Genomic DNA, 21,580 nt, shown 5'->3' with positions numbered 1-21,580 from the left:
TTTCTGGTTACACTCCCCCGGGCTTCGTTTGAAGACTCAAAGACGTGGAACAGCAGGTCTGATAATTGCTCTCAACGTCAGGTCTTCACAAGCACTCTTTTCTATGGTCTGGTGATTTGGTTAATAAACTGGTAACCAGAGAATGGGTCAATGTTTTAGGTGGTGCTATCTGACAGCTGTTTCGCCGGTGACACCTAATCCCCATTGATTTAAGCAAACGATTCAATCGCTTAAGAGGCCTGATTTGCTTTTGTTGCATTGCTGCTGTGCTTATGTTTTATGAGAATGATTTTACAGTAACGGCACATTACAATGGTTCTTTGAATGGTGATGCTGACAGATGCTGTGCTGTTGGTTGCAGTTATTGGCGGGGCGAAGGAAATCGACTGGTTCTTTCCGAGCGGAGAAAAGATTGAGCCCGGCAGAGCGGATGTCAGTGTGGCCCGTACCGACGAGACGTCGTCCACTCTCACGATCTACAATGCAAAAGTCGATCACGCTGGAACATACAAATGTGTGGCCAGCAGCGGCGATCAGGAGGCCGAATCCACCGTCAATCTCAAAATCTACCGTAAGATGCATGTTTACAGTCAGTCTGAGTCCAAACATGATTGACTGTTATACGAACATCAATATGTGCTTGGAAGGCTTTGTATTTTCTACAAAGACAAATCAGTAAAGAAATATTCAAGAAATGACTGTCAATACAATATTGCATTTACATTTACTTTTAGGCATTTGGCATATGCTTTTATCCAAAGCGACTTACATTGCTTTATCCTATACATTTTACATAGGTATTTGCAATCCCCTGGGATCGAACCCACAACCTTGCGCTGTTAACGCAATGCTCTTACCACTTAGCTACAGGAAAGCTGTATTGTTCATCATTTCATCATATTGTTCATCATTTCCAAGCTTAGTAAAATTGTTTAATGTGTTTTAGGATAAAAAAATTTCAGCTACAGTATGAAACTTGTGTGTTTAGTTTATATTTTGGATTCCTTGGTTAAGGCCAGTGGTTCTCAATGGGGGGGGCGTGGCCCCAGCTCACTCAAGATGACTAATATTTTATTAACATTTTAATGAAATACTTAAAAAAAAAACTTAGAACCAAGATACTTATTATTTTTTATAAAGAATTAGCATTTAAGGTCAAGCTCTAAAATATTGTATGCATTGAAATTTTGAATCTTTGTTGAATACAGTGGGGGGCATTGATAAAGTTTGATAGCCTCCTGGTTTAGGCTATACTACTAAAATACAAACTTTGTCAAACTGAAGTAGAATCACCCGTTTTTCTCCCAGAAAAAATCACCTTTACAAATGTGCCGTCACCACAAGAGTTCTCAGAAGGGGATGACGCCAGTATTGTGTGTGATGTCGCGAGTTCACCTCCACCAAGTGTCCTCTGGAAATTCAAAGGTGCAAAAATCCAGTTTGAAAAGGATGGTAAGACAGTTAGACTTACTTTTCCTCTTTACACAATACATGATTTCTCATAATTTTGTTGAATGGCAATTATTTCTAAAGTGAAAAAATAATATATTTAACAGCTCTAATGTGATAAGGGTCATTTAAATAAATTAAGCAGTTTAGTGATGAGGGGGTTAGACATCATTTTTCATTCAACCATTGACACAAACTCCGTTGACTTCTATTTATTGCATATGGAGATGATAATTTAACTCATTTACATCACGTAATATAGTGACATCGATGACACTCAGTTGTCACTTTGTATTGTTTACATGGCCATAATACATTCAGTTCTTACTTCTCAAACATCTTATTGTGCCAAATACATAAATATTTATTAACTGACTGCAAGTGTCAAATAGCAGCCCTGTGGTGAAAAAACAATATCTGATTTTGCTGGGAATTTCTGCTGAAAAGCTCTAACGTTTACAGTAGTAAAACCACAAACTAGCACCTGAACATTCTAAAATCACGTCTTTTCCATGCTGTACGTAACCTTTTTTCATCTAAAATGAAAAAAAAAGGTTGAAACTGATACAGCTGCAGTGACTTTGTCATTTTTGTGCTCGATTTATTCCAAACACCAGCGAAAAAATGACTTCCCTCTTGTTCTCTCCAGTACGCTTTAGGACACTGACTAATAACCACCTCCAAATCCGAGGGATAAGGAAGAGCGACGAGGGCATTTACACCTGCGAGGGTCGCATTAAAGCGCGGGGAGAGATCGACTTCCGCAACATTCAAGTCATTGTTAACGGTAAGCTATCGCCTTTTTGAACATTTGAGATTCAGAGGTTTGGTCCTGGCGTCTCATCTGTAATTTTCTCCTCAGTCCTTCCTACGATAAGAATCCGTCAGGCAGAAACAAACGCCACCGCAGACATGGGCTACTCGACAGTGCTGGCCTGTGACGCAGATGGATTTCCCGAGCCGAATGTGACCTGGAGACGGTAAACCCACTCATAAGTCAAAAATCCTTTGAATAAATGAAAATCTTACATGGTGTAGAAGATCCTTTTCTCTCATGTCTGCTCTCATGAGCTCGGCAAGAGCGCGTGTTCTCCTCTCTGAAGAGAGCGTATAAAACACACATCCCTCAGTAGGACAAGGCACCTCAGGGAGCTTTTGTTTGGACGTGGAGTGGGTGCACGGGGTGAAGGAGGTGTTTATTTGTCTCATAATAACTTGGGTCCTCTCGTCTGACAACAGTTGTGGTATATTTATTACCTGTTTGACCTTAAATCAAGGGGTCGCACCCATGGCCAGGAATCCAATGATTTAAGAAGCGTCTGCAAAAAGACCACAAATAGAGGGGCAAATGGAAGCCAAATGAAAAAACGTTATCTGAGAGCGATCGGCAAACAGTACATTATGCTTCCTAATACACTTTTGTGTCTGTAAAATCTCTAGATAGATATTGAAAAGGCCCTTTGATGAGAAAGCGTATTTGTCTCTCCCATTGCCGTACTGTTTCAACAAACCGTCTTTTTTCTCTCTCAGTAACAACATCTTGCTTGGAAGTGGGGATAAATACAGCTTTAATGAAGATGGTTCAGAGATGACTGTGCTGGATGTGACAAAGCTGGACGAGGGAGATTACATATGCATCGCAAAGAACAAAGCTGGGGAAAGCGAACAAGAGCTCAGCCTTAAAGTCTTTGGTAAGAACTAATGAGAGATCTCAGAGGAAATGAGTTCAACCTAGAGCCGTCTGTGAAAGTCAGTGTTGAAGAGTCAACACTGAAACATAAAGAATTCAGTTTCGTTCTGCACAGATCAAAGTGTCTTGACATATGTGTGATCTTTTTTACCTTAAAGGTACAGCTCATCCAATAATGGAAATGAGTTACTGTACTTGCCTTACAATATAAGAAAATGAGGTGTGAACAGATGCTAAAATGGTGAAAAATAGGGATCGTTTTCCCAAAAGTTTACTCACCCTCATGTCATTGTTATCCTGAATGACTTTCTTTTTTTTACCAGAACACAAAAGAAGATATTTTGGTATACGTGTTTGTAACCCAGCAACATTGGCCCCATTGACTTCTAGTGTATGGACACATATGCGCTGAAACATTTCTCAAAATATCTTATTCTGTGTTCCTTCATTTTAAAGTTGACTGATGACAGAAGTTAACTGTCCCTTTAATACAACTTGTGTTATTAGTTAAAAGCCATAGGACCTGTAAGTAGATTCAGATAAAATCCGACACGACTAAATCATGACTGATATTTCATTGTTGAGTAAAAACTCTAACCTGTTGAATCGCATCTTCTCAGTACAACCCAAAATCACATTTTTGGAGGGCCAGTCTACCACAGAAATGGACGAAAAGGTCAGGTTAACATGCGAGGCCATCGGAGACCCCACACCCACCATTACCTGGAGCTTCAGTAACCGTGTCTTCAACGAGGGAGAACAGGTAACTCCAAACGCATGGGCACAGGGTCTCCGTTTCACTCTGTTGAGTTAGAATTGGGGCTAGAAGAATTGCAGTATATCCATCATGTTCATAGCACAGAGACAGGGAGCTGCTAGCTTAATGGAGGAGTCGTGACGGTGGACCTGCCTCTGGCTGTTTCATGCATACGATTCTTTTTGTCTGCAGGAGCACCAAAAGAGGATTTATCAGGTATGAGATCAGAAAGTCAGGTATAGTAACAAACCTCCAGTAAATGAACCTGCTCAGATCTGTTTCTCAATCCCAGATTTTCCAAAAACGGCATTCTTGGAGCGTTTGCTAATTCACCATCTGGTGTTTCGATTCCCTGAAGTTCTCGAAGTCGTGATATTGTGTTGATATGTGAAAATGAGACTTGCATGGTGGTGAAATTGCAATGCTATTGCAGAAGCTCCTGAATGAAAGAGTGATGATAGACACAGGCTGTAACAAAAAACATTTGCATGCTTGACTTACATGCTCTGTTCTAAAACCTGGTGAGCTGTCTACAAACACGTTAACACTTCACGTAGTGGCTGATACATAAAATATTAATTTTGTTGCCATCTCAGTTTTAGCCCAGTTTTTGTATTGCATTGCATGCATCCTTTGCTGGGATATATTATCCACAATGCATTGCAACAAATAAATCCAAGATGGTGGACGAGGCGAAAAAACATCAAACTCCTAGTGAAATAATTTGCAAGTTCAATCCGTGCAGAGCGCTATTTGTGAGTCGCATTTCATATCACCTGTGAGTTAGGGTGCTGTCTGTGTAGGCAGCGAAGATGCTCACTTGGTACAGAACTGTTTTCTTAACCAACTGTGTTAAGAGGTAATAAAAAAGTCTGACATGTTGGTCGTCCTGAGTCATCATCACAGTGTTTCTGAAGGAGCATGTTTCGTTTCAGCTCTGTGTTGGACTGCTTTGCTGTTTCCAGCTTGTTTTGCCGTCTGTCTCCCACCGTCTTGCTCATCTCTTCATGTGGGTGTCGGGTTGTCATGAATGCCAACTTCTCTTCACCATTGAGCACCATATTGAGCATCATGGTTACAATAAATGATTTGTAGTTTATTATGGATGTATTGTAATTTATTTGTACAGTATTAAGTACAGCTTGAAGTCTCTGTTGAAGTCACATGAAATCAAAATGAATCCTCATCGGATTTTGCAGCAAAATGTAAAAACTTGCCTTTCAAATGACTAAATTTTGCTGACTGAAGCCATGCAGACTATAGCAGGTTGAGAAAGTAACTAAATACTTAATCGGCTCAACCAGTAACATGACAGTATCTGTTTGGTCAATTTCTGCCACAATTGACATTTAAAGGAGTAGCTCACCCAAAAATGAAAATTCTGTCATCATTTACTCACTCTCTTGTCATATTAAACCTGTATGACTAAATTTCTTCTGCAGAACACAAAGTAAGATATTTTGAAGAATGTTTGTAACAGAACACCCTTGGTCTCCATTGACTCCATTGGTTTTGTGTCCATACAATAGAAGTCAATGGGGACCAACTGCTTTTGGTTGCCAACATTCTTCAAAATATCTTCGTTTTTTTGTTTTTTTGGAGGAAAGAAGGCAATACCAGGTTTGAAATGTCAAGAGGGTAAGTAAATTATGACAGTTTTTTGTTTGAACTACCCTTTTAACTATTTGGAAGTGGGACGCCCACTTTTCACAATTGATTGCATCTCACCCTGCACCTTTATTTCTTTATTTTGGTAAAATAGTGAAGGAATACCATTTCATGTTGACTTCAACCTGGCCGTTTAGTTAAAGACAATCAACTGTCGGTGTTTCTGTCATTCACATGTGAAAAGCAATTTGCCACAACACCGGTAATTGTTTTTAATGTGTCACTCTGCTGTTTCCTAACCATCCAGCAGTGCTAAACACAACACCTCATGGGATTATTCATTTAAGGGTGTTTTTTGATAAAATTTCACTGATTTGTTTATTTTTTCTGAAATGCCTCTTTAAAAACTCCATGTCATGCTTATTGTTTTCTTTTCTAGAGAATATGTGAGGTGGCTGCCTTTAGATCTTAGGCTTCTGCTCAGGGGTGATGCATGTTCCTACCTTCTCCATGCCCTCTTTAATACAGTTGTGCATCATGGAGAGCAACATTCATATATTACATGCATGAAAATCACTTCCCACGTCTAAAAAGCGGTGAAAATCCAAGAAGTATTTTCCGGGCATAGAAAAATAATGGAAATGGATTTTTTTTTGGAGCCGATCAAAATGAATGTGCATTTTTCTAGGAACGTTTTACTCTTTGTCATATTTTAATATATTTCAAAGGCAATACAAATTCAATGGCATAACCAGTTTGTGATTGTAGATCAGATTTATTATAAAATAGATCTTAAAATACAGGGGAATCTTGGCTCAGTACTTTGAGTTTCCTGTCTTTTTAAGATAAATGTTTTCTTCTTCAGAAGTATCTAACTTATATCTTATCATCTGATTGTAATAGTTGGGTAAGTAAAAAATGAGCTTAGGACTGCCATATATTGCCAACACTGGGCCACTTACCAATGTAGCAGACGGATAAGCAGGTCATAAAAATGGCAGAGCAGGAGCACCTCTGGCGATAAAGAATGGGCCGCAGACCACAGCTTATCACAGTCCTACTGAAAAACAAGAGAACTGTTCAACCTCTGAACAAGAGCCAATACATCAGCCAGTTTCTTGTCAGGCCCACCCCCGCCCCCTTCAGCTTTCGCTGAGTCATTTGTAAAGCACATTAATACATAAAGGAAGACCAGCTGTATTAAATTGGACATGGAGTGAGATAAGATCACTCTTTTTGTGAGTGCTTGAAATTGCTGTAGTTTAAGGAGAGCACTTTTTAAAATCCTACAGAGAGTGTAAGCTTTGCGTAGGTTGGCTCTTGTTTCCAACAGGCACAATGCTCAATCAGATCAGTGTCCTCTGGTAGTGACATTATTGATGGCTTTGTCCATTCGTGCCAGTGACCCCAACAGTGGGAAAACAGCAGCATCTTCGCTGAGGAAACCCTCATTTGACTGCCTTGTTGATTTTTACTGCCTGTTGAGAAAAGATGTTAGAGGGATGTTCAGGGTTGAGTATTTAGTGATATTTCACCTTCAAGATAAAAATCCTGTCATTATTTACTCACACTCTTGTCATTTCAAACCTGTTTGACTTTCTTTCTTCCACAGAACTCAAAAGAAGATATTTGGAAGAATGTTGGTAACCAAACAGCGGCGACAATCATTCACTTCTATAGTATGGACTCAAAACCGATGCAAGACACAACTTGCAATGCAGGTAGCAGAACAGCGACGGCAACTATTCACTTGCGTTGGTTTTGTGTCCATACAATAGAAGTGAATGGGTGTTGCCACTGTTTGGTTACAAACATTCTTCCAAATATCTTCTTTTGTGTTCTGCAGAAGAAAGAAAGTCATACAGGTTTGAAATGACAGAGTTTTATTTTGGGGTGAACTATCCCTTTAAGCACTATTGACAGAGGCTCCGCAACAAAAATTGAAGGACATTTAATCGTGAAATAATTGAATATGGCGTAAAATAAGAAATATTTGACATTTGAATTAATAAATTTGGAGGTGGGTGAAGTAAGCAAGAACACTTCAGACACTTCAGCAAGTTATGTGTTCTTGTAGTAAAGCATTACACAAAGTTTGTGGGGTAAATTCTCAAACAATACACATGCTCAATAAAAAAAAGAAAATGTACTGCTTGAGTGCACTGTTTCTTTGGTTAAAGCTGTCTGCGATATAAAAAATAATTGATAAACGTTTTAAAAACAGTATAAAATTTATAACAGAAGTCATACCAAAAGAAATCAAATTTCATTGATCTGCTCCGATCTTTTGTTCATCGCACTTTGAAAACATATTTGAAGTTTCAAAGCTTTACATTTCTGCACCAGTATTAAAAGACACTTTGTGTTGTGTTCATTTTTAAGTTTTAGGCTCAGAGGGAAAATGGTAATAAAAAACGCAATTATTGTGTGTTTCAAGACAAACACACTTGACTAAACTTACACAGTAAGTGGACCACAGGGGGAAAAATGATTAAAAAAAATGATATGATCCCTTTAATAAAGTAAATTGAGTAAATATTGGCTGTTTAACTCTAATGTGTTTGTCCCATGTGTGCAGCAGGCTCCTGTGCAGAAATTGTGGTTTAACTATGAACACTTCACAATGTTTGAAAGTCTCCACACAATCTCCTCGAAACCTGACGTGATCCTCCAATTAGCTCAGATTTGCGTTGTCGAGATCCTTGGAAACATTTGTTTTCCGTTGTTGTTATCACAGATTTATCTTGTGAATTTGAGAGATCAGAACGGGCGTGACGCTGTGGGAACCTGATGTGATCATTTAATAATGTAAATGAATGATTCAGGTGATTGCTAACATGAGCAGCTTGTTCATTTTGCTGTGGGTATTTTATCAGCATCATTCAAGCGTTCATCATTAGCTCAGGGCTCCAGTTATATTAAGATATTAACTTTAATTAGTAGCAATTAGACAGCGCTGCAGAATAAAAAGCATTGATCATAACTGTTTATCCTGCTCGGGTCTCCTGGGAGGTTGTTAGCCGAATGAAAGCTGCTAATGTAGCAGACTCGCCTTCACAACAAGCCTGCAAGGGTTTCACGTATTCCTGACGCTCTTGCAAAATGTCTAGGACATTGTTTGGCCTGAGTGCTTAAGTTGTGTGATATTGTCGTGTCTGTGCTCTGTGTTGTGGCATGTGTGAAAAGATTTAGTGTCCGTTGCATTGTGTTACTGCTGTATGCATGTGCATGATAGTGTGAATTGTGATTTGGGCTGATGGAGAACTGCAGATCCTTTCATGGGAAAAGCTTGATGTGTGTGAAGTCAGTTGTGTAGAAGTATCTTCTGTGTCCCTGAAAATCAGAAAGGGATATTGCTTTGTGCAGATTGAAAAAATACTCCTTTTAAGTGGTGTAGACTATAGTTCACCCAGAAATGAACATTTGTCTTAATAACTCCAATCTGTGTGAAATATTATGCGAAGCTCAAAAGGAGGAGTGAGTCGCTACACAGCCTTTTGTCTAGAATCCAACTGTTCGAAATTGGGTTGTCAGACTCCAAAGATGATAAAAAAGCTGAACACAAGTCAGTGAATGCAGTTGTCATTGGGTTTAGCATGTGGAAGCGTCGTGACATTAAATCATGATTTGCATGAATGAGTTCTGTGAATTAAGAAAAACTGGGAATATTACATGGAGTGTACTTTTTAAAGTGCTTTTTTATCTTTTTTTTGAGTTTGATAGTCTATGACATGGTAAAAGCTGGGTAAAGAATCATAAAGGGATAATGCACACAAAAATGAAAATTCTGCCTTGAACAAAAAAAAAGATTCTTGGATGAATGTTAGCAACTACGATTTCTGGGGCACCATTAACAAGCATAGTAGAAAAATATTTTGTTTTTATTTGTTTTGTTAAACACTAAAGAAGATATATTGAAGAGTTTGAAGAAACATGGAAGCACCTTTGACTACCATTTTTTGACTACCCCAGAAATCTCAGTTGATAACATTCTTCTAAATATCTTTATTTGTGTTAAACAGAACAAAGAAATTTATGCTGGTCTGGAACTACTTTAGTTTGAGTAATTCATGACAGAATTTTAGTTTTTCGGTGGAGTATCCCTTTAAAAAAATACTCCTTTGAAAGAACAAGTAAAAAATTTTCATTTTAGGGCAAACTATTCCTAAAACAACACTTATGAAAATTAAGCATGCTTTTACTATATAGTTCAACTATGTTACACCTAAATTTACGATTGTCGGTCTATAGACTGTTTTGCAGGAAAATGCTGGTCCTAACACTCATTGGAGCAAAATATTACAACAAATCAAACAATTACGTAACCTTGTATGTTCGTATTTTGTGATTTGTATCTTTTGCAATAAATCACTATTATGTCACCCTTTATATCTGTCACAGAGTTTAGAAAATATCTAACCAATAAAAAAGTATCTGTCAACTTTGAAATCACAGTATTTATCATTTAAAATTTCATGAGAAAATCTGAAAATCTGGACATGAAAGGTTTCAGAAGGACAGCGACATCATGTCTATTAAAAATAAACTTATACAGGAATCCTTTAGGACCAGTGTTTCTGCCTTTCAAGATGGTCTATATTTAGTCTAACCATGATTTTGCTGTGAAATCTGCCAAAAAGCCGTGGTTTCTACACTTTCACTGTAATAAAATGATGGTTAGTTGTCCTAAAGAAGCCCATGATATCTTATATAGCTAGTATAATACTTTTTATAAAGCACAAAGTATTTCGTAAACTGATGAATGTGTAAGATGATTTTATGATTTAACTTGACGACTAGCCTATTCAACATTAAAAGAATAATACTCAAATAAAGAGCAACAATGAAATCTGCTTTTTAATATGGTGGTTTTGTTTTCTATATGCATAATTTTGTAATATTGCACATTGTACGCATGTAAGATATGCATCATCGTCAGTATGAGAATGTGTTTATTGTGCAGTGCTTTTTTATCTGACTCACACAGGATTTCTTTTAAAGGAACGCTTTGTGCCTCTTTGTGTTGTTTTGTCTGTTTTCTGCAGGCCTCTTGGACTCGGCCCGAACAACACAAGGTAGAGAATCCATATCCATGACTGCATAAACTAAATTATGAAGATAGCCATCAACTACATAAACCTCTTTCACACTAGATCAAATCTCTTGAAATCTCATCAGATCTGTCAAACCCGATTACAGCATGATGCTGGCTTTCATCTGAGAGGAAATGTAGTTGTAGTTTTGACTTTCTTGTCTAGTGCATGTCCTCTTTTTCATATTCATACAAACCAACATTTCTGTGTCTAGTGTGTTTCGTTCTGACGACGTCATTTTATTATATTGACATCACTGCTGTGTGTGTCTTCCACAAACATTTCAAACCTAACCCTGGATTTTATTGCAAAGTAATGGATTTTTTGCAGTAATTAAGGCTATGAAAAAGGTTTTCTTGTTGTTTACGTCAATAATTCTCCTTTACCATCCTGACAAGAACAGACATTTGAGAAAACCACCTACATCTAACCTTTGCAGTTGGCTGGTCTGCATTATTAAAAAGACCTTTCTTTCGAAAACTACGCCCATCAATCTTTAATGATTCAGTGTTCTCGCATTGCAAATGAATAAATAGAGCTTTATCTCGGCGAACAATGGGAGATAAAGTCAGCTGAATGTGCCGACTGAAATGTATAGCTGTTTGTCCAGCTAGTGGGCAGTGATTCAATGATACCGCTTCGGGTCTGACCCCAATAACATGTAGTCCAGCGACAAGTGCACGTCCCGTGGAGCAGGGGGTCACAGTCTGGCCATTTGACCAGATCAGATGTGGAGAACTGTGGGAAAGAGAGCCGGAAGCTGACAGGACGTGGCTCAGTGATTCCATTAGGGGGTTATTCAATTAGCCCAGTCAACTCGGCGGGGCGGCTGTTGGGTGTTTTTTGGATGGAAAGTCTCTGCGTTATGTAAGAGTGACACAGGCTCGCGACAACAGCGGCATAATTATTGTCTCAGATGCGACACCTCCTACCAATTTATTCATAGAAACAGTCGTGTGAAGAGTTTCTGGCTGCATCCTTACTTTTCTTAATTCAGACTTATTTGTTAAAATGTTTACTGGAGACTTTCTACTATGAAGCTGTAAAATAAGACTTCTAAGTAATACATGTATTTTTTGTATTTTGCTATGGAGGTAAGAATATTTAATTACAATAAATTATTATTAAGTCTTGTTATCTTACAATTTAAAATCTCAGATAAACAGAGTTTGTTTGAAGACATTTATGTTGCTAGAAGACAGGCAAAATTGTTATGAAAATGATTTTTTTTCAGTGTGGACAAAAATCTAAAGGAGTTTTCAGTTGCTGGTGGAGTGTTGAATACTAATGTTTTGCTTGATGAAGTCCTCAGAACACCAATGCATTTCCTGTCCTCATTACTGTCCTGTCTGAGGTTGTGTGTGTGAATGTGTGAAAGTGAGTTCATTCCATCCATTCTAATATCTATTCAACCAAAGGAAGCAGTTTAATGTGGTGAAAATAGTCCTGTTGGCCCAGTGCTTCTTTTTACCAAATGAACAATATTTAAATTGGCGAAACAACTCAATTGTACATCTTTCTTTTAGCTGTTTTTTATTGCTACAAGCCTCAATACTTGTGGTTATGAAATGCACAGATAGTTCTCTTTAGTACAACACATTTGTAAGACATATGACAAAAAGAAAAATATACAACATATTTCTGTTTGTTCGTTCGCGTTCTATCTTGTCGATCTCTCTCTGTCTTGTGTAAAGTATCTGTCTTTCGTTCATTCTTTTGTTTTTGCTTTCTTTGTTTGTACTCTCTCTATCTATCTGTCTTGTCTGTCGATCTGTTTGTTGCTTCTTTCTTTTTATTCCTTGTTTATTTCCTTCTTTTTCGTTCCTTCTTTGTACTCTTTCTCTATAGACCGTTTCATTCCAGTTAACTTCCGGTTTGTGTGTAATAATAACTATTATTATTTTATTTCACTTATGTTGATATACTGAATATATTATTATTTGGTCACACTTATTTTAAGGTCCAACTCTCGGTATTAATAAACCATTAACTATGATTTATGGCTCAGTAAACTACTAATTTGTTGTTTAATAATAGTTAGTACGGTAGTTGTTAGGTATAGGTATTAGGTAGGATTAGGGAAGTAGAATATGGTCATGTTGAATATGTGCTTTATAAGTACTAATAAACAGCCAATATGCTAAAAATAAGCACATAATAAGCAACTTGTTAATAGTGAGAATTGGTCTCTATACTAAAGCGTTACCTTTTATTTTACTGTATAGTTATTGTAGTATATAAACTATTTGTTGAATTTTGTTGTGTGTTCATTTTATCAAAAAAACATTTGTTGAATGGGTCCTGTAGTTTGGTCATATTTAAAGAAACCGTATGGTACACTGACATCTAGCAGTTGAGCTTGGTATCGGAGTCTAATTTCAAAATATTGGAGAGACAAGTTTAGCCAAGTTACGGTTCTCAGAAATAATCTACAGGCACTCTATTGTTTGTGAATGTGTACCGGAAGTTTAGCTGGGGTCACAAAAGTGCTCATGCGCAGTAACGTTTGTTTATGTTGTTAAGATGAAACCCTCTATATATCTGTCTTTTCTGTCTATCTGTGTATCTTTCTTATTTCATTCATTCGTTCACTCTTTTTTTCTCACTATTCTCTCTCTCTCTCTCTTTGTCTGTCTTTTCTTTCTATCTTTTTCTTTAGTGATCCCTTTCTTTCTTAATTCCTTTCTTGTGTAATTCTTTCTTTCTTTTTCAGTTTGTCTTTCTCTCTTTATAGTGGCTCACTTCAGTTGTTCTTGCATGTTGCACTGGAATATAAGTAAGCAAAGCTTGCAACCACAAAATCGAAGTAACACAAACACAAATATTATACCATATAAAAATCCTCCCTCAACTCATCCTGCAAACTGTGCTAGACACTCCTTTTAAAATATATAGTAACTATAGTTATATAAAAATGATCTATAAAAATTACTTGTTGACATCGCTCATCATCATAAGACCTAGAAGGTTAAGAGGAACCGGAAGCTGAAGGAAATATGCAAGCGTGGCATGTTAAGCTCCACTCTTACCTTGCAGCAAATCTTTAACATGAGCACTGGGACATTGTGAGATGGTCCGAGTCAGTAGAGTTCAAGTGACGTAGTTTGATGAAGTAACAGCCGTGTGGAAATGGCTTTCCCTACCTCACGCTTTGCATTATTGATGTTCCCCTTACATCTTCACTCCAAAGACTCGGCACATAAAAGACTTATTTATATCTGCTGCACACAAACCCTCGCTTCACCCATTTTGTTTCTTCGTTGTAGCTCATTTTAGGGTAGCTACCTGCTCAAATACTTAAATGAAGAATTGTTCTGTCATATCAGCGTTTTTCTGAAAGCGGCACTGTTTATTTAGGGTTTATTTGACTTGAAGCGAAGTTTCTGACAAGCAGTGGCTTTAGGAGACAAATTAAAAACTTAGTTCCTGAATCTCTCAAATAACTTTAGTTTGCATATTTAACATACTTTATGATTTAACTCAATGGTATTTTGCTTGAGCTAAATGTTGTTCTATAGTAATTATTAAACCTCCGGGTGGTGCTGGCTGAAATTTCGACTTTTAATACAAGTATTAAAGTAATAGAGGGTATGGACTTGTCGTCACTGCATGTCAATGCATACCCTCTATACGTAAAGTAATATATAACGCACTAAACTGCCAAAAAGGGTTCTTCTCCATGATGCAAATGAAAAACGTTTTCAGTCAAAGGTTCTTAACATAATATTTCTTTCTTAAATTTTTATTGTCTGTTTAATCTATGTCCACTACTGTGGATGTTAAAAGGTTCCTTTCAGTAACTGTAGTAAGGCATTTAATGCCTAATTATAAAAAATAATTATTAATATGCATTATCATAAATTCTATGAATGGTAAATTGTATGATCGTCAACAGAGCAGCTCATGTCACACATGATGTTTGTGCTTCTTATGCTTATAAAAACAAGTTCACCCTACTTGTGAAAAGTACAAGCATTTACCTAAAAGTGTTTCAGTGATTTTTGAAGAAGGTCTCTTCTCTCTGTGTTCAGGGTCCAGATGGAAACGTGTTGGTCCGCAGCGATGCCCGTGTGTCTTCACTCACCCTCAAGTACGTCCAGTACACAGACGCCGGCGAGTACCTCTGCACCGCCCGCAACTCCATCGGAGAGACCGCACAGTCTGTGAATCTGGAAGTGCTCTGTGAGTCTGGAGCCCCATTAGCTTCTATCAGCTCTGTGTACTGTTTGATATCCCTCAAAGGCAAATGTTTCGCAGCGTTGTGTTTGGCATGTCAAGATACAGAGCTCGGCTGCAGTCCAGAGAGCATATGGCAACTCTTTACAATGTTGCAGTTAAAATCTATCAATATTCAAGGCGTCACATAGAGATTTTTTATCTCTTAATACATGATGGCAGTCAGTTTATAATGTAAGACAAAGGCCTCTATTAAACTTAAGGATTCTAACAAAATGTGCAAAAACTAAATTCACTGCCTGTAAGAAAAAAACGAGGGCTGTCAAATGATTAATCGCGATTATTTGCAACCAGAATAAAAGTTTGTGTTAACATAATATATTTCTGTGTACTGTGCATATTAATTTGTATTTATAAACACATATACACATACATGTATTCATATTTGGAATATATTTACATCTATTTATTATTCATATTTATTGTTGTTTATTTATATGAACCATTAATTTAAATTATATATAAATATTTTTATATTTTTCTTAAATGTATGCACATATGTGTATGTTTTATAAATATTAAATTAATATGCACAGTACACAGTCATATATTATGTAAACAAAAACTTCTGGATGCGATTAATCATTTGACAGGCTTTAGAATTTTTTTTTTAATATATGAAGCAGGATTGTGGACCAATGAGATTTCAGTATGGAAGGGGCTACCCAGGATGTATAAAAAAATTACACCAAGCAAGCAACAAATTACTTTATCTTTTAGTGGCTGGATAAAAACAAATTGCTTGTTGTTTTCTAGTGTCACACATGGTTAGGACGCTGTGTCCAAGTACACATCACATTCAGTTCCATCTGAATGATGATGAGGCTGTTAAGGATCAAAATGCAGCCTGTGCTATCTTTATCTGGCTTTTAATCGCTCGGCCACAAAACACTGAAACATTTTACCACCATTTTCTATGGCAGAATACACTCCTCACAGCCACAAATTAAAACAACATTTGGAAACGAACAATCAGATTGCTGGAACATGAAAAACAATGCCCACTCCCACCCTCAATGTTTTAATAATAATGCATGGCAGGCAAAGCACTACGGCCCCATTCCGTCCCATCATGCTTCCCCCACTGCTCGTGTTTGTTTTCATATTAGTTGCGGCTTATGCTGTGAAAATACAAGCCTCCCTCGCATGTTTTTCTTGTGTTGGAACCAGCATTGTCGAGATGGGACTAATGACATCTGAAGCTCTGATGAATGTGAGAACAACAGAAGCATCTCGGAGGGCTTGGAGCTGTTCACACACAGTCAGGGAGGGATCGTGGGCCCAGTCGTGTCTGTCACGGAAGCATCGTGCCTCGGTTGTTCAGGGAGACTGCTTTGAGAGGAAGCACCGCTGACTTTTACGCATGCTATGAAATAGACATGTTCAAGCGTAGCTCTCTGTGGCGTTTTAAAAATTCAACGCTGGGCTTTCTGTAAGCCATGAGCAGTTGGATCTTTTACCACCTAATCTTCTGAATAAAAACATCAAAGTTGATGGATGGGGCGGTTTGTTGGCCCACAGAGGAGATAGACGGCCGACAGGTAGATTAAGGGTCAGCTCAACCAACGGGTTTGTTTGTTTTCATTTGTATGCGCTTTGCCTTTCATCACAGATGCCCCGAAAATACAGGGCTCAGTAACTGTGTACACGTGGGAGGGCAACCCGGCCAACATCAGCTGTGAAGTCTTGGCTCATCCCAGCGATGTCTTTATTATTTGGTTGCGAGATGGGACCCAGCTGCCTAACGCTAACACCACCAACGTCAAGATCTACAACACAGCTTCAGCCAGCTACCTGGAGGTACGCCCATGCAGCCGCCTTACTGACAACATAAGCATTTGATGTATACATGAGCCTCGGGAAAGTAAATCGCATCATGTCTTAAAATACATGTGGGCAGGGCCTGAAGATAACTGTTTTGACCACCTGCCACAGTAACTTTTTACCAGCCGTTTTTTTTTGTTTTGTTTTTTTGCCTCATAAAGGTGAAATATAGAAATCACACAAACATTATTCTTTAACTCATAAGAATTCACATTTAAGTGCTGTCAAGTTATTAACGAAATCATTATAAGTAATAATAACTCTTCGACTATATATTTTTTTAACTTTTTATTCATTAATTTGCTGTGTCACAGACATAGTCATTATCTCATCTCATCCCATCTCACCAACAGTTTAATACTTACTCGCACATCCAAACGTAGTCAGAGAAGGGCCTCATCTTCTTCCCGATCACGTGAACGTTCCGAAAACCGGAAACTGCGCTGCTTTCATGGACGTCAGTGCCTTGAACGCAGCGGTCTCCTCCGGAAGCGCAGTCTTTGATATTTTGCAACTTATTTTGTGTAGGTGGCTTTTTGATGACTCGTGGTCCTTAATTGCTTCTAATTTTAAGCTTTTAGTCCCGATTACAAAGGGATTTGACTTCGCTTTCTCTGAGCCATACATACGGCAGTCAATGCAGTACATTTCGTCTGTACTGCGGTCATAAATAAGCCACTCACGACCTTGCCGTTGTCGCCAATTGTCCACTTCTTATTAAAACGTCGACTTTTACTTTTCTTTGACTCATCCTCATCTTTTTGTTGGTTGTTCGTTTCAGCTGGCCTCTTTACCCCAGTAATGTGCCGCCACATTTTGAGCTAAATTCCAACGAAATGGCGGACTAAAAAAAAATCAACAGACGCAAATAAACAACAACTAATGAATCACTCAAATCTCATTGGCTACCTGCCAATGTGGCAGGTAGATTGACAGTTTTACCTGCCAATTGCAAAATTCACCTGCGTTTGGCGCGTGGTCGGGTGTTAATTTCAGTCCCTGCATGTGGGTAAATAAAATAATGTCAACAAAAACAGATGGAATGTTAACACTTTTTAACAAGGCTATATTTGTTAAAGGGGTCATATGACAGGTCTAAAACAAATATTATTGTTTGTTTTAGATCCAATGCAATGTGTATACACGATTCAAGGTTAAAAAACGCTGTATGTTTTTTATCTCCTCTTTGCCCCTCCTCTCTGAAACATGCACATTTTTTACAAAGCTCATCGCTCTGAAAAGCGAGGTGCACTATGATTGGCCAGTTAACCTGTGCGTAGCCCACCTTACATTTGGGCGGTCTTAGTCAAATCATACCACGAACTGATGTAGATTTAGGGGGGTGTGGTTACACAAGACGTTTCAGGCAGGTCTGGGTGAGCATTTGCTTTTAGATAGAATTCATCTTTTGTTCCGACACTTTAATTTTTGCAATTTTACGTGTCTAATCCATGCATGGGCAATTTTTAACACACCAAAGAAACAGAAATCCACATTTATTAGAATATTTATTATATTAAAGTAAAGTATTTTACAATTAAACTATTTTTATTGGTTTCAATTAAAATTCCACTATGAACCATTAGCATTTTCCATTAAAACCATAACATACAAAATTCCATGTTGTAGTATGTTTTGACATTATTCTTACTGGTGTTCTTTTGATTCCCATCTGCTAGATAATCCCACGATCATCCCATGCTGAAAAAAAACAATAGAAACCCAATAAAAAAACATCACAGAAATTCTATTGGTTTCCATTAAAATACCATTATGAACCATTAGTTTTTCCATTAAAACCATTACGAAATTCCTTTATGTAGTGTGTTTAGGGCATTATTCCTGTAGGATTTAACATAACACCAATAGAATCCATCACATACCAGAAGAACCATTACAATTTCCATTAAAACCAATACCAACCCCTTTAAAACCAATAACTTCTTTTATGGTTTCTATTGGGGTTTTTTCAGCAGGGATCAGCAAAACCCCATTATAGCTTCCATTAAAACCAATACAATTCCCATTATAATAAAAAAATTGCAGTCACACTTTATATGTAGCATCTGCATATAGACTGTAGTATATGTAGTCACTCTCGGAGTAAATTAGTAGTTTAGTTCGTATATAGGGTTAACTCTTGTTTTACTCCACTGTAGTTAATGGTTAGTTAATAACGAGAATTGGACCTTCAAATAAAGTGTGACCAAAATTGCTTTATGTAAAAAAATGCTTTTTTTTACCGATACTGAATATTGGCCGATATATCGGTGCATCTCCAGTAATGATTATGACAACTGAAAAAAAAAAGCAATTACACGAAAACACTTGAAACCAGATGTCAATTAGTTATTTTTCATTGAGCTTCTCCTGATTTCGAGGTGAAATGAGAGCTGGAGATGTTTGGTGAGATTCACACAGGATGAGATAGTGTTGCTGTAGGGCACTACTGCAGCCCGTGTCTCATCAATATTGTAGTACGTGAGTTCGCGGTCAGGAGTAAATACACATCCTCCTAATGGAATGACAACAGTAAAACATGTGAGTGAAGGAGTACTGCCCAGATAGAACACCAGAGGTTAACGTATTCACTTGATCCGCCACAGGTCAATCCAGAGTCTCAGAGCGACTTCGGCAACTACAACTGCTCTGCTTCTAATACGATCGGGACTGAATCCAAAGAGTTCATTCTGATCCCTGCCGGTATGTTTTCTTATCGATCTCCCTAAACTTACAAATGCTCAGTTGGTTATAAGAGAAATAAATTACATTTGACATTGAGCGTTTGGGTGCATTTTGGTAGCCTGTGTTTTTAAAGTTCTTGACAGTCTAGCTGTTGCTCGATAAGGCGCAGTTAAAACTGACCAAAACAGAATGAAATTGAGTAAAAATGGTGCAGTCGGTGTAATTGGCAACAAGCGGTTTTCCCACTGTGCATTGTAAAGTGTTTCCCTGTGGTGCAGATGTGCCCTCGGCGCCAGCCATCACTCAAGTCCAGCCGTACTCCAGCACGGCTGAGGTGTTTTTTGATGAGCCCGAGTCCCCAGGAGGAGTTCCTGTGCTTAAGTTCCGAGCCGAGTGGAGAGCCGTGGGCCGAGGGAGCTGGGCTCAGCGCGTCTATGAAGTCAAAGACGGTGAGTTTGTCACACACGATAGGCAGAGAAGGAAAGTAGGCGTGTGATGTGCAATGTCACTGTGTTTGGATCATGGAGCTTTCTCCATATTCTGCCCTTACTGTTAAAGGTTGAAAATCAATCATTGCAGTTAATGCAATTTGGATGCGATATATATTTAAACATTTCGTGAAGCAATAATGAAATTTATTTACATATCCGAACAAGTCTTGTGTAAATTGTCTCATTCAGCAGTTTATGGAAGAACGGTTTAACTAACATAGATGTACTTTTAATGAGTCAAGCCTGACAGGTGTAACATAGCCACTGTAATCGTGTTGCTGTGTCGCTTTTTGGTAAATAAGGCATTTTAACATATGGCTCGGAGTTAAATGTCATATTTACTTCCTCAACGTTCAGCTGTAAGGTTTCATGTTGCCGGTTTAACAGCCTGTGACTCGCGCGCACGCTGTTGTTTATGAAATAATAAATGGCGTTTTGATTAAATCTGCCTCTCGCCGTTTCCCGGCAGGACTGAGTTTGGTGACAGTCACAGGCCTTAAACCCGAAACCGATTATGAAGTCAAGATGTCTGCCATCAACGGGAAAGGCGAAGGCGAGAACAGCCTGGCGGTGGTCTTCAAAACCGAGCACGTCCGTGAGTATCACATTCTCCTCTCTCAAGAGCGCATTGTTCCTGTGGCGCGGCGTGACTGCCCACTCACATCATCGACAACTAGTGTGAAATCTTGGTCTGGCACAGATGCTGAGAGATACAGACTGTGCTGCTGGTGTTAAAGAGCAGGTCGTGAGGATTTAAAGCGGTACTTCACACTTTAATGAAAATTTCCCCATGTTTTACTCAACCTCAAGGCATCCTAACTGAATATGGTTTTCTTCTGGAAGAATAATCCAGTAGGGGTTATAGTACCAGGTATCATTTCGCTTCAAAGCGAAAGAATGGGAGTGAACGGTTGTTGATTTTTTGAAGCTCCAAAAAGTGCATCCAGGAATCAAAGAACTGCTAGTCACGGCTCCATGTTATAAGCAGATCGATGCATTTATCCATAAATTACATTTCCATATTGACAGCACCATTAATGTTGATGTCTAGCTTCTGTCATCTCTCCAATGCGCGTGAATCAGAGGCTTCTTCTTCCGGCAGATGACCGGTGATGAACGCTTCATTTTTTGATTACAGCCAATAGGATAGCATCTACTCGCCGTGATATGTCCCTGTGAAGTGTCACATTATAGTTTTTACGTTAGCAGCTTTCGTTGCCAGTCAGCCTAATATGCTAACAAATTTCGGACCTTTCAGACCAGTTCTCTCATTTTACTGAAATTGAAATTCTGAATACATCACCACAACATGACACTTAAAGCAAGGGTTATTTTTATACAAAAAAATTAAAATGCTAAAAAAGATTTGACATTAAAAGAGTCTGGGCTCAAATTCATGACATTGGGTGTTCGTCCCACCAATTAATTATATTTTTGTCAAATTTTTCAGTACAATAATAAAAAAATTATAAATCAGAAAACATTACATGAAAAGCATAGTTGTCTGATTGAAGTACCATTGTTTATCACAAGTTTATGCCTTGTTTATTAACTTGCGGTAGGAATTTAGGAAATTCAACTTAATTTTGGTTTCAGCTTAAAGTTTATTTTTCTTACTTCATTAGCAAAAAAATTAGTGGTGGGCCGTTAACGCAGTGAGACTCTTATCGCGCGTAAAAAAAAATGTCGCCGTTAATCTATTCTCAAAGTTGGGTTGGGAGCTGGGTCTATACTACGCAAGCTATGA

General features: G+C 38.1%; 1 protein-coding gene across 4 annotated transcripts in view; it reads left to right on the top strand.

The window, feature by feature from the left end:
• ncam1b (neural cell adhesion molecule 1b) overlaps window positions 1-21,580 on the top strand; it is an 84,739-nt gene that overhangs the window by 37,030 nt on the left and 26,129 nt on the right. For 2 of the 4 annotated variants that reach the window (XM_056756371.1, XM_056756374.1), the window contains exons 3-15: window positions 362-571; window positions 1,309-1,452; window positions 2,099-2,236; window positions 2,312-2,429; window positions 2,980-3,140; window positions 3,760-3,902; window positions 4,089-4,112; window positions 10,550-10,579; window positions 14,629-14,779; window positions 16,446-16,633; window positions 19,264-19,360; window positions 19,621-19,791; window positions 20,303-20,428. In XM_056756371.1, coding sequence (XP_056612349.1) covers window positions 362-571; window positions 1,309-1,452; window positions 2,099-2,236; window positions 2,312-2,429; window positions 2,980-3,140; window positions 3,760-3,902; window positions 4,089-4,112; window positions 10,550-10,579; window positions 14,629-14,779; window positions 16,446-16,633; window positions 19,264-19,360; window positions 19,621-19,791; window positions 20,303-20,428 — 1,701 coding nt within the window. The remainder of the gene's footprint in view (window positions 1-361; window positions 572-1,308; window positions 1,453-2,098; window positions 2,237-2,311; window positions 2,430-2,979; window positions 3,141-3,759; window positions 3,903-4,088; window positions 4,113-10,549; window positions 10,580-14,628; window positions 14,780-16,445; window positions 16,634-19,263; window positions 19,361-19,620; window positions 19,792-20,302; window positions 20,429-21,580) is intronic. The other 2 variants (XM_056756372.1, XM_056756373.1) reach the window with 2 other exon arrangements.

The sequence above is a fragment of the Triplophysa dalaica genome, chromosome 9, assembly GCF_015846415.1.
Source record: "Triplophysa dalaica isolate WHDGS20190420 chromosome 9, ASM1584641v1, whole genome shotgun sequence".
Taxonomy (NCBI): Eukaryota; Metazoa; Chordata; class Actinopteri; order Cypriniformes; family Nemacheilidae; genus Triplophysa; species Triplophysa dalaica.
This window is presented reverse-complemented; position numbering and strand designations above follow the sequence as displayed.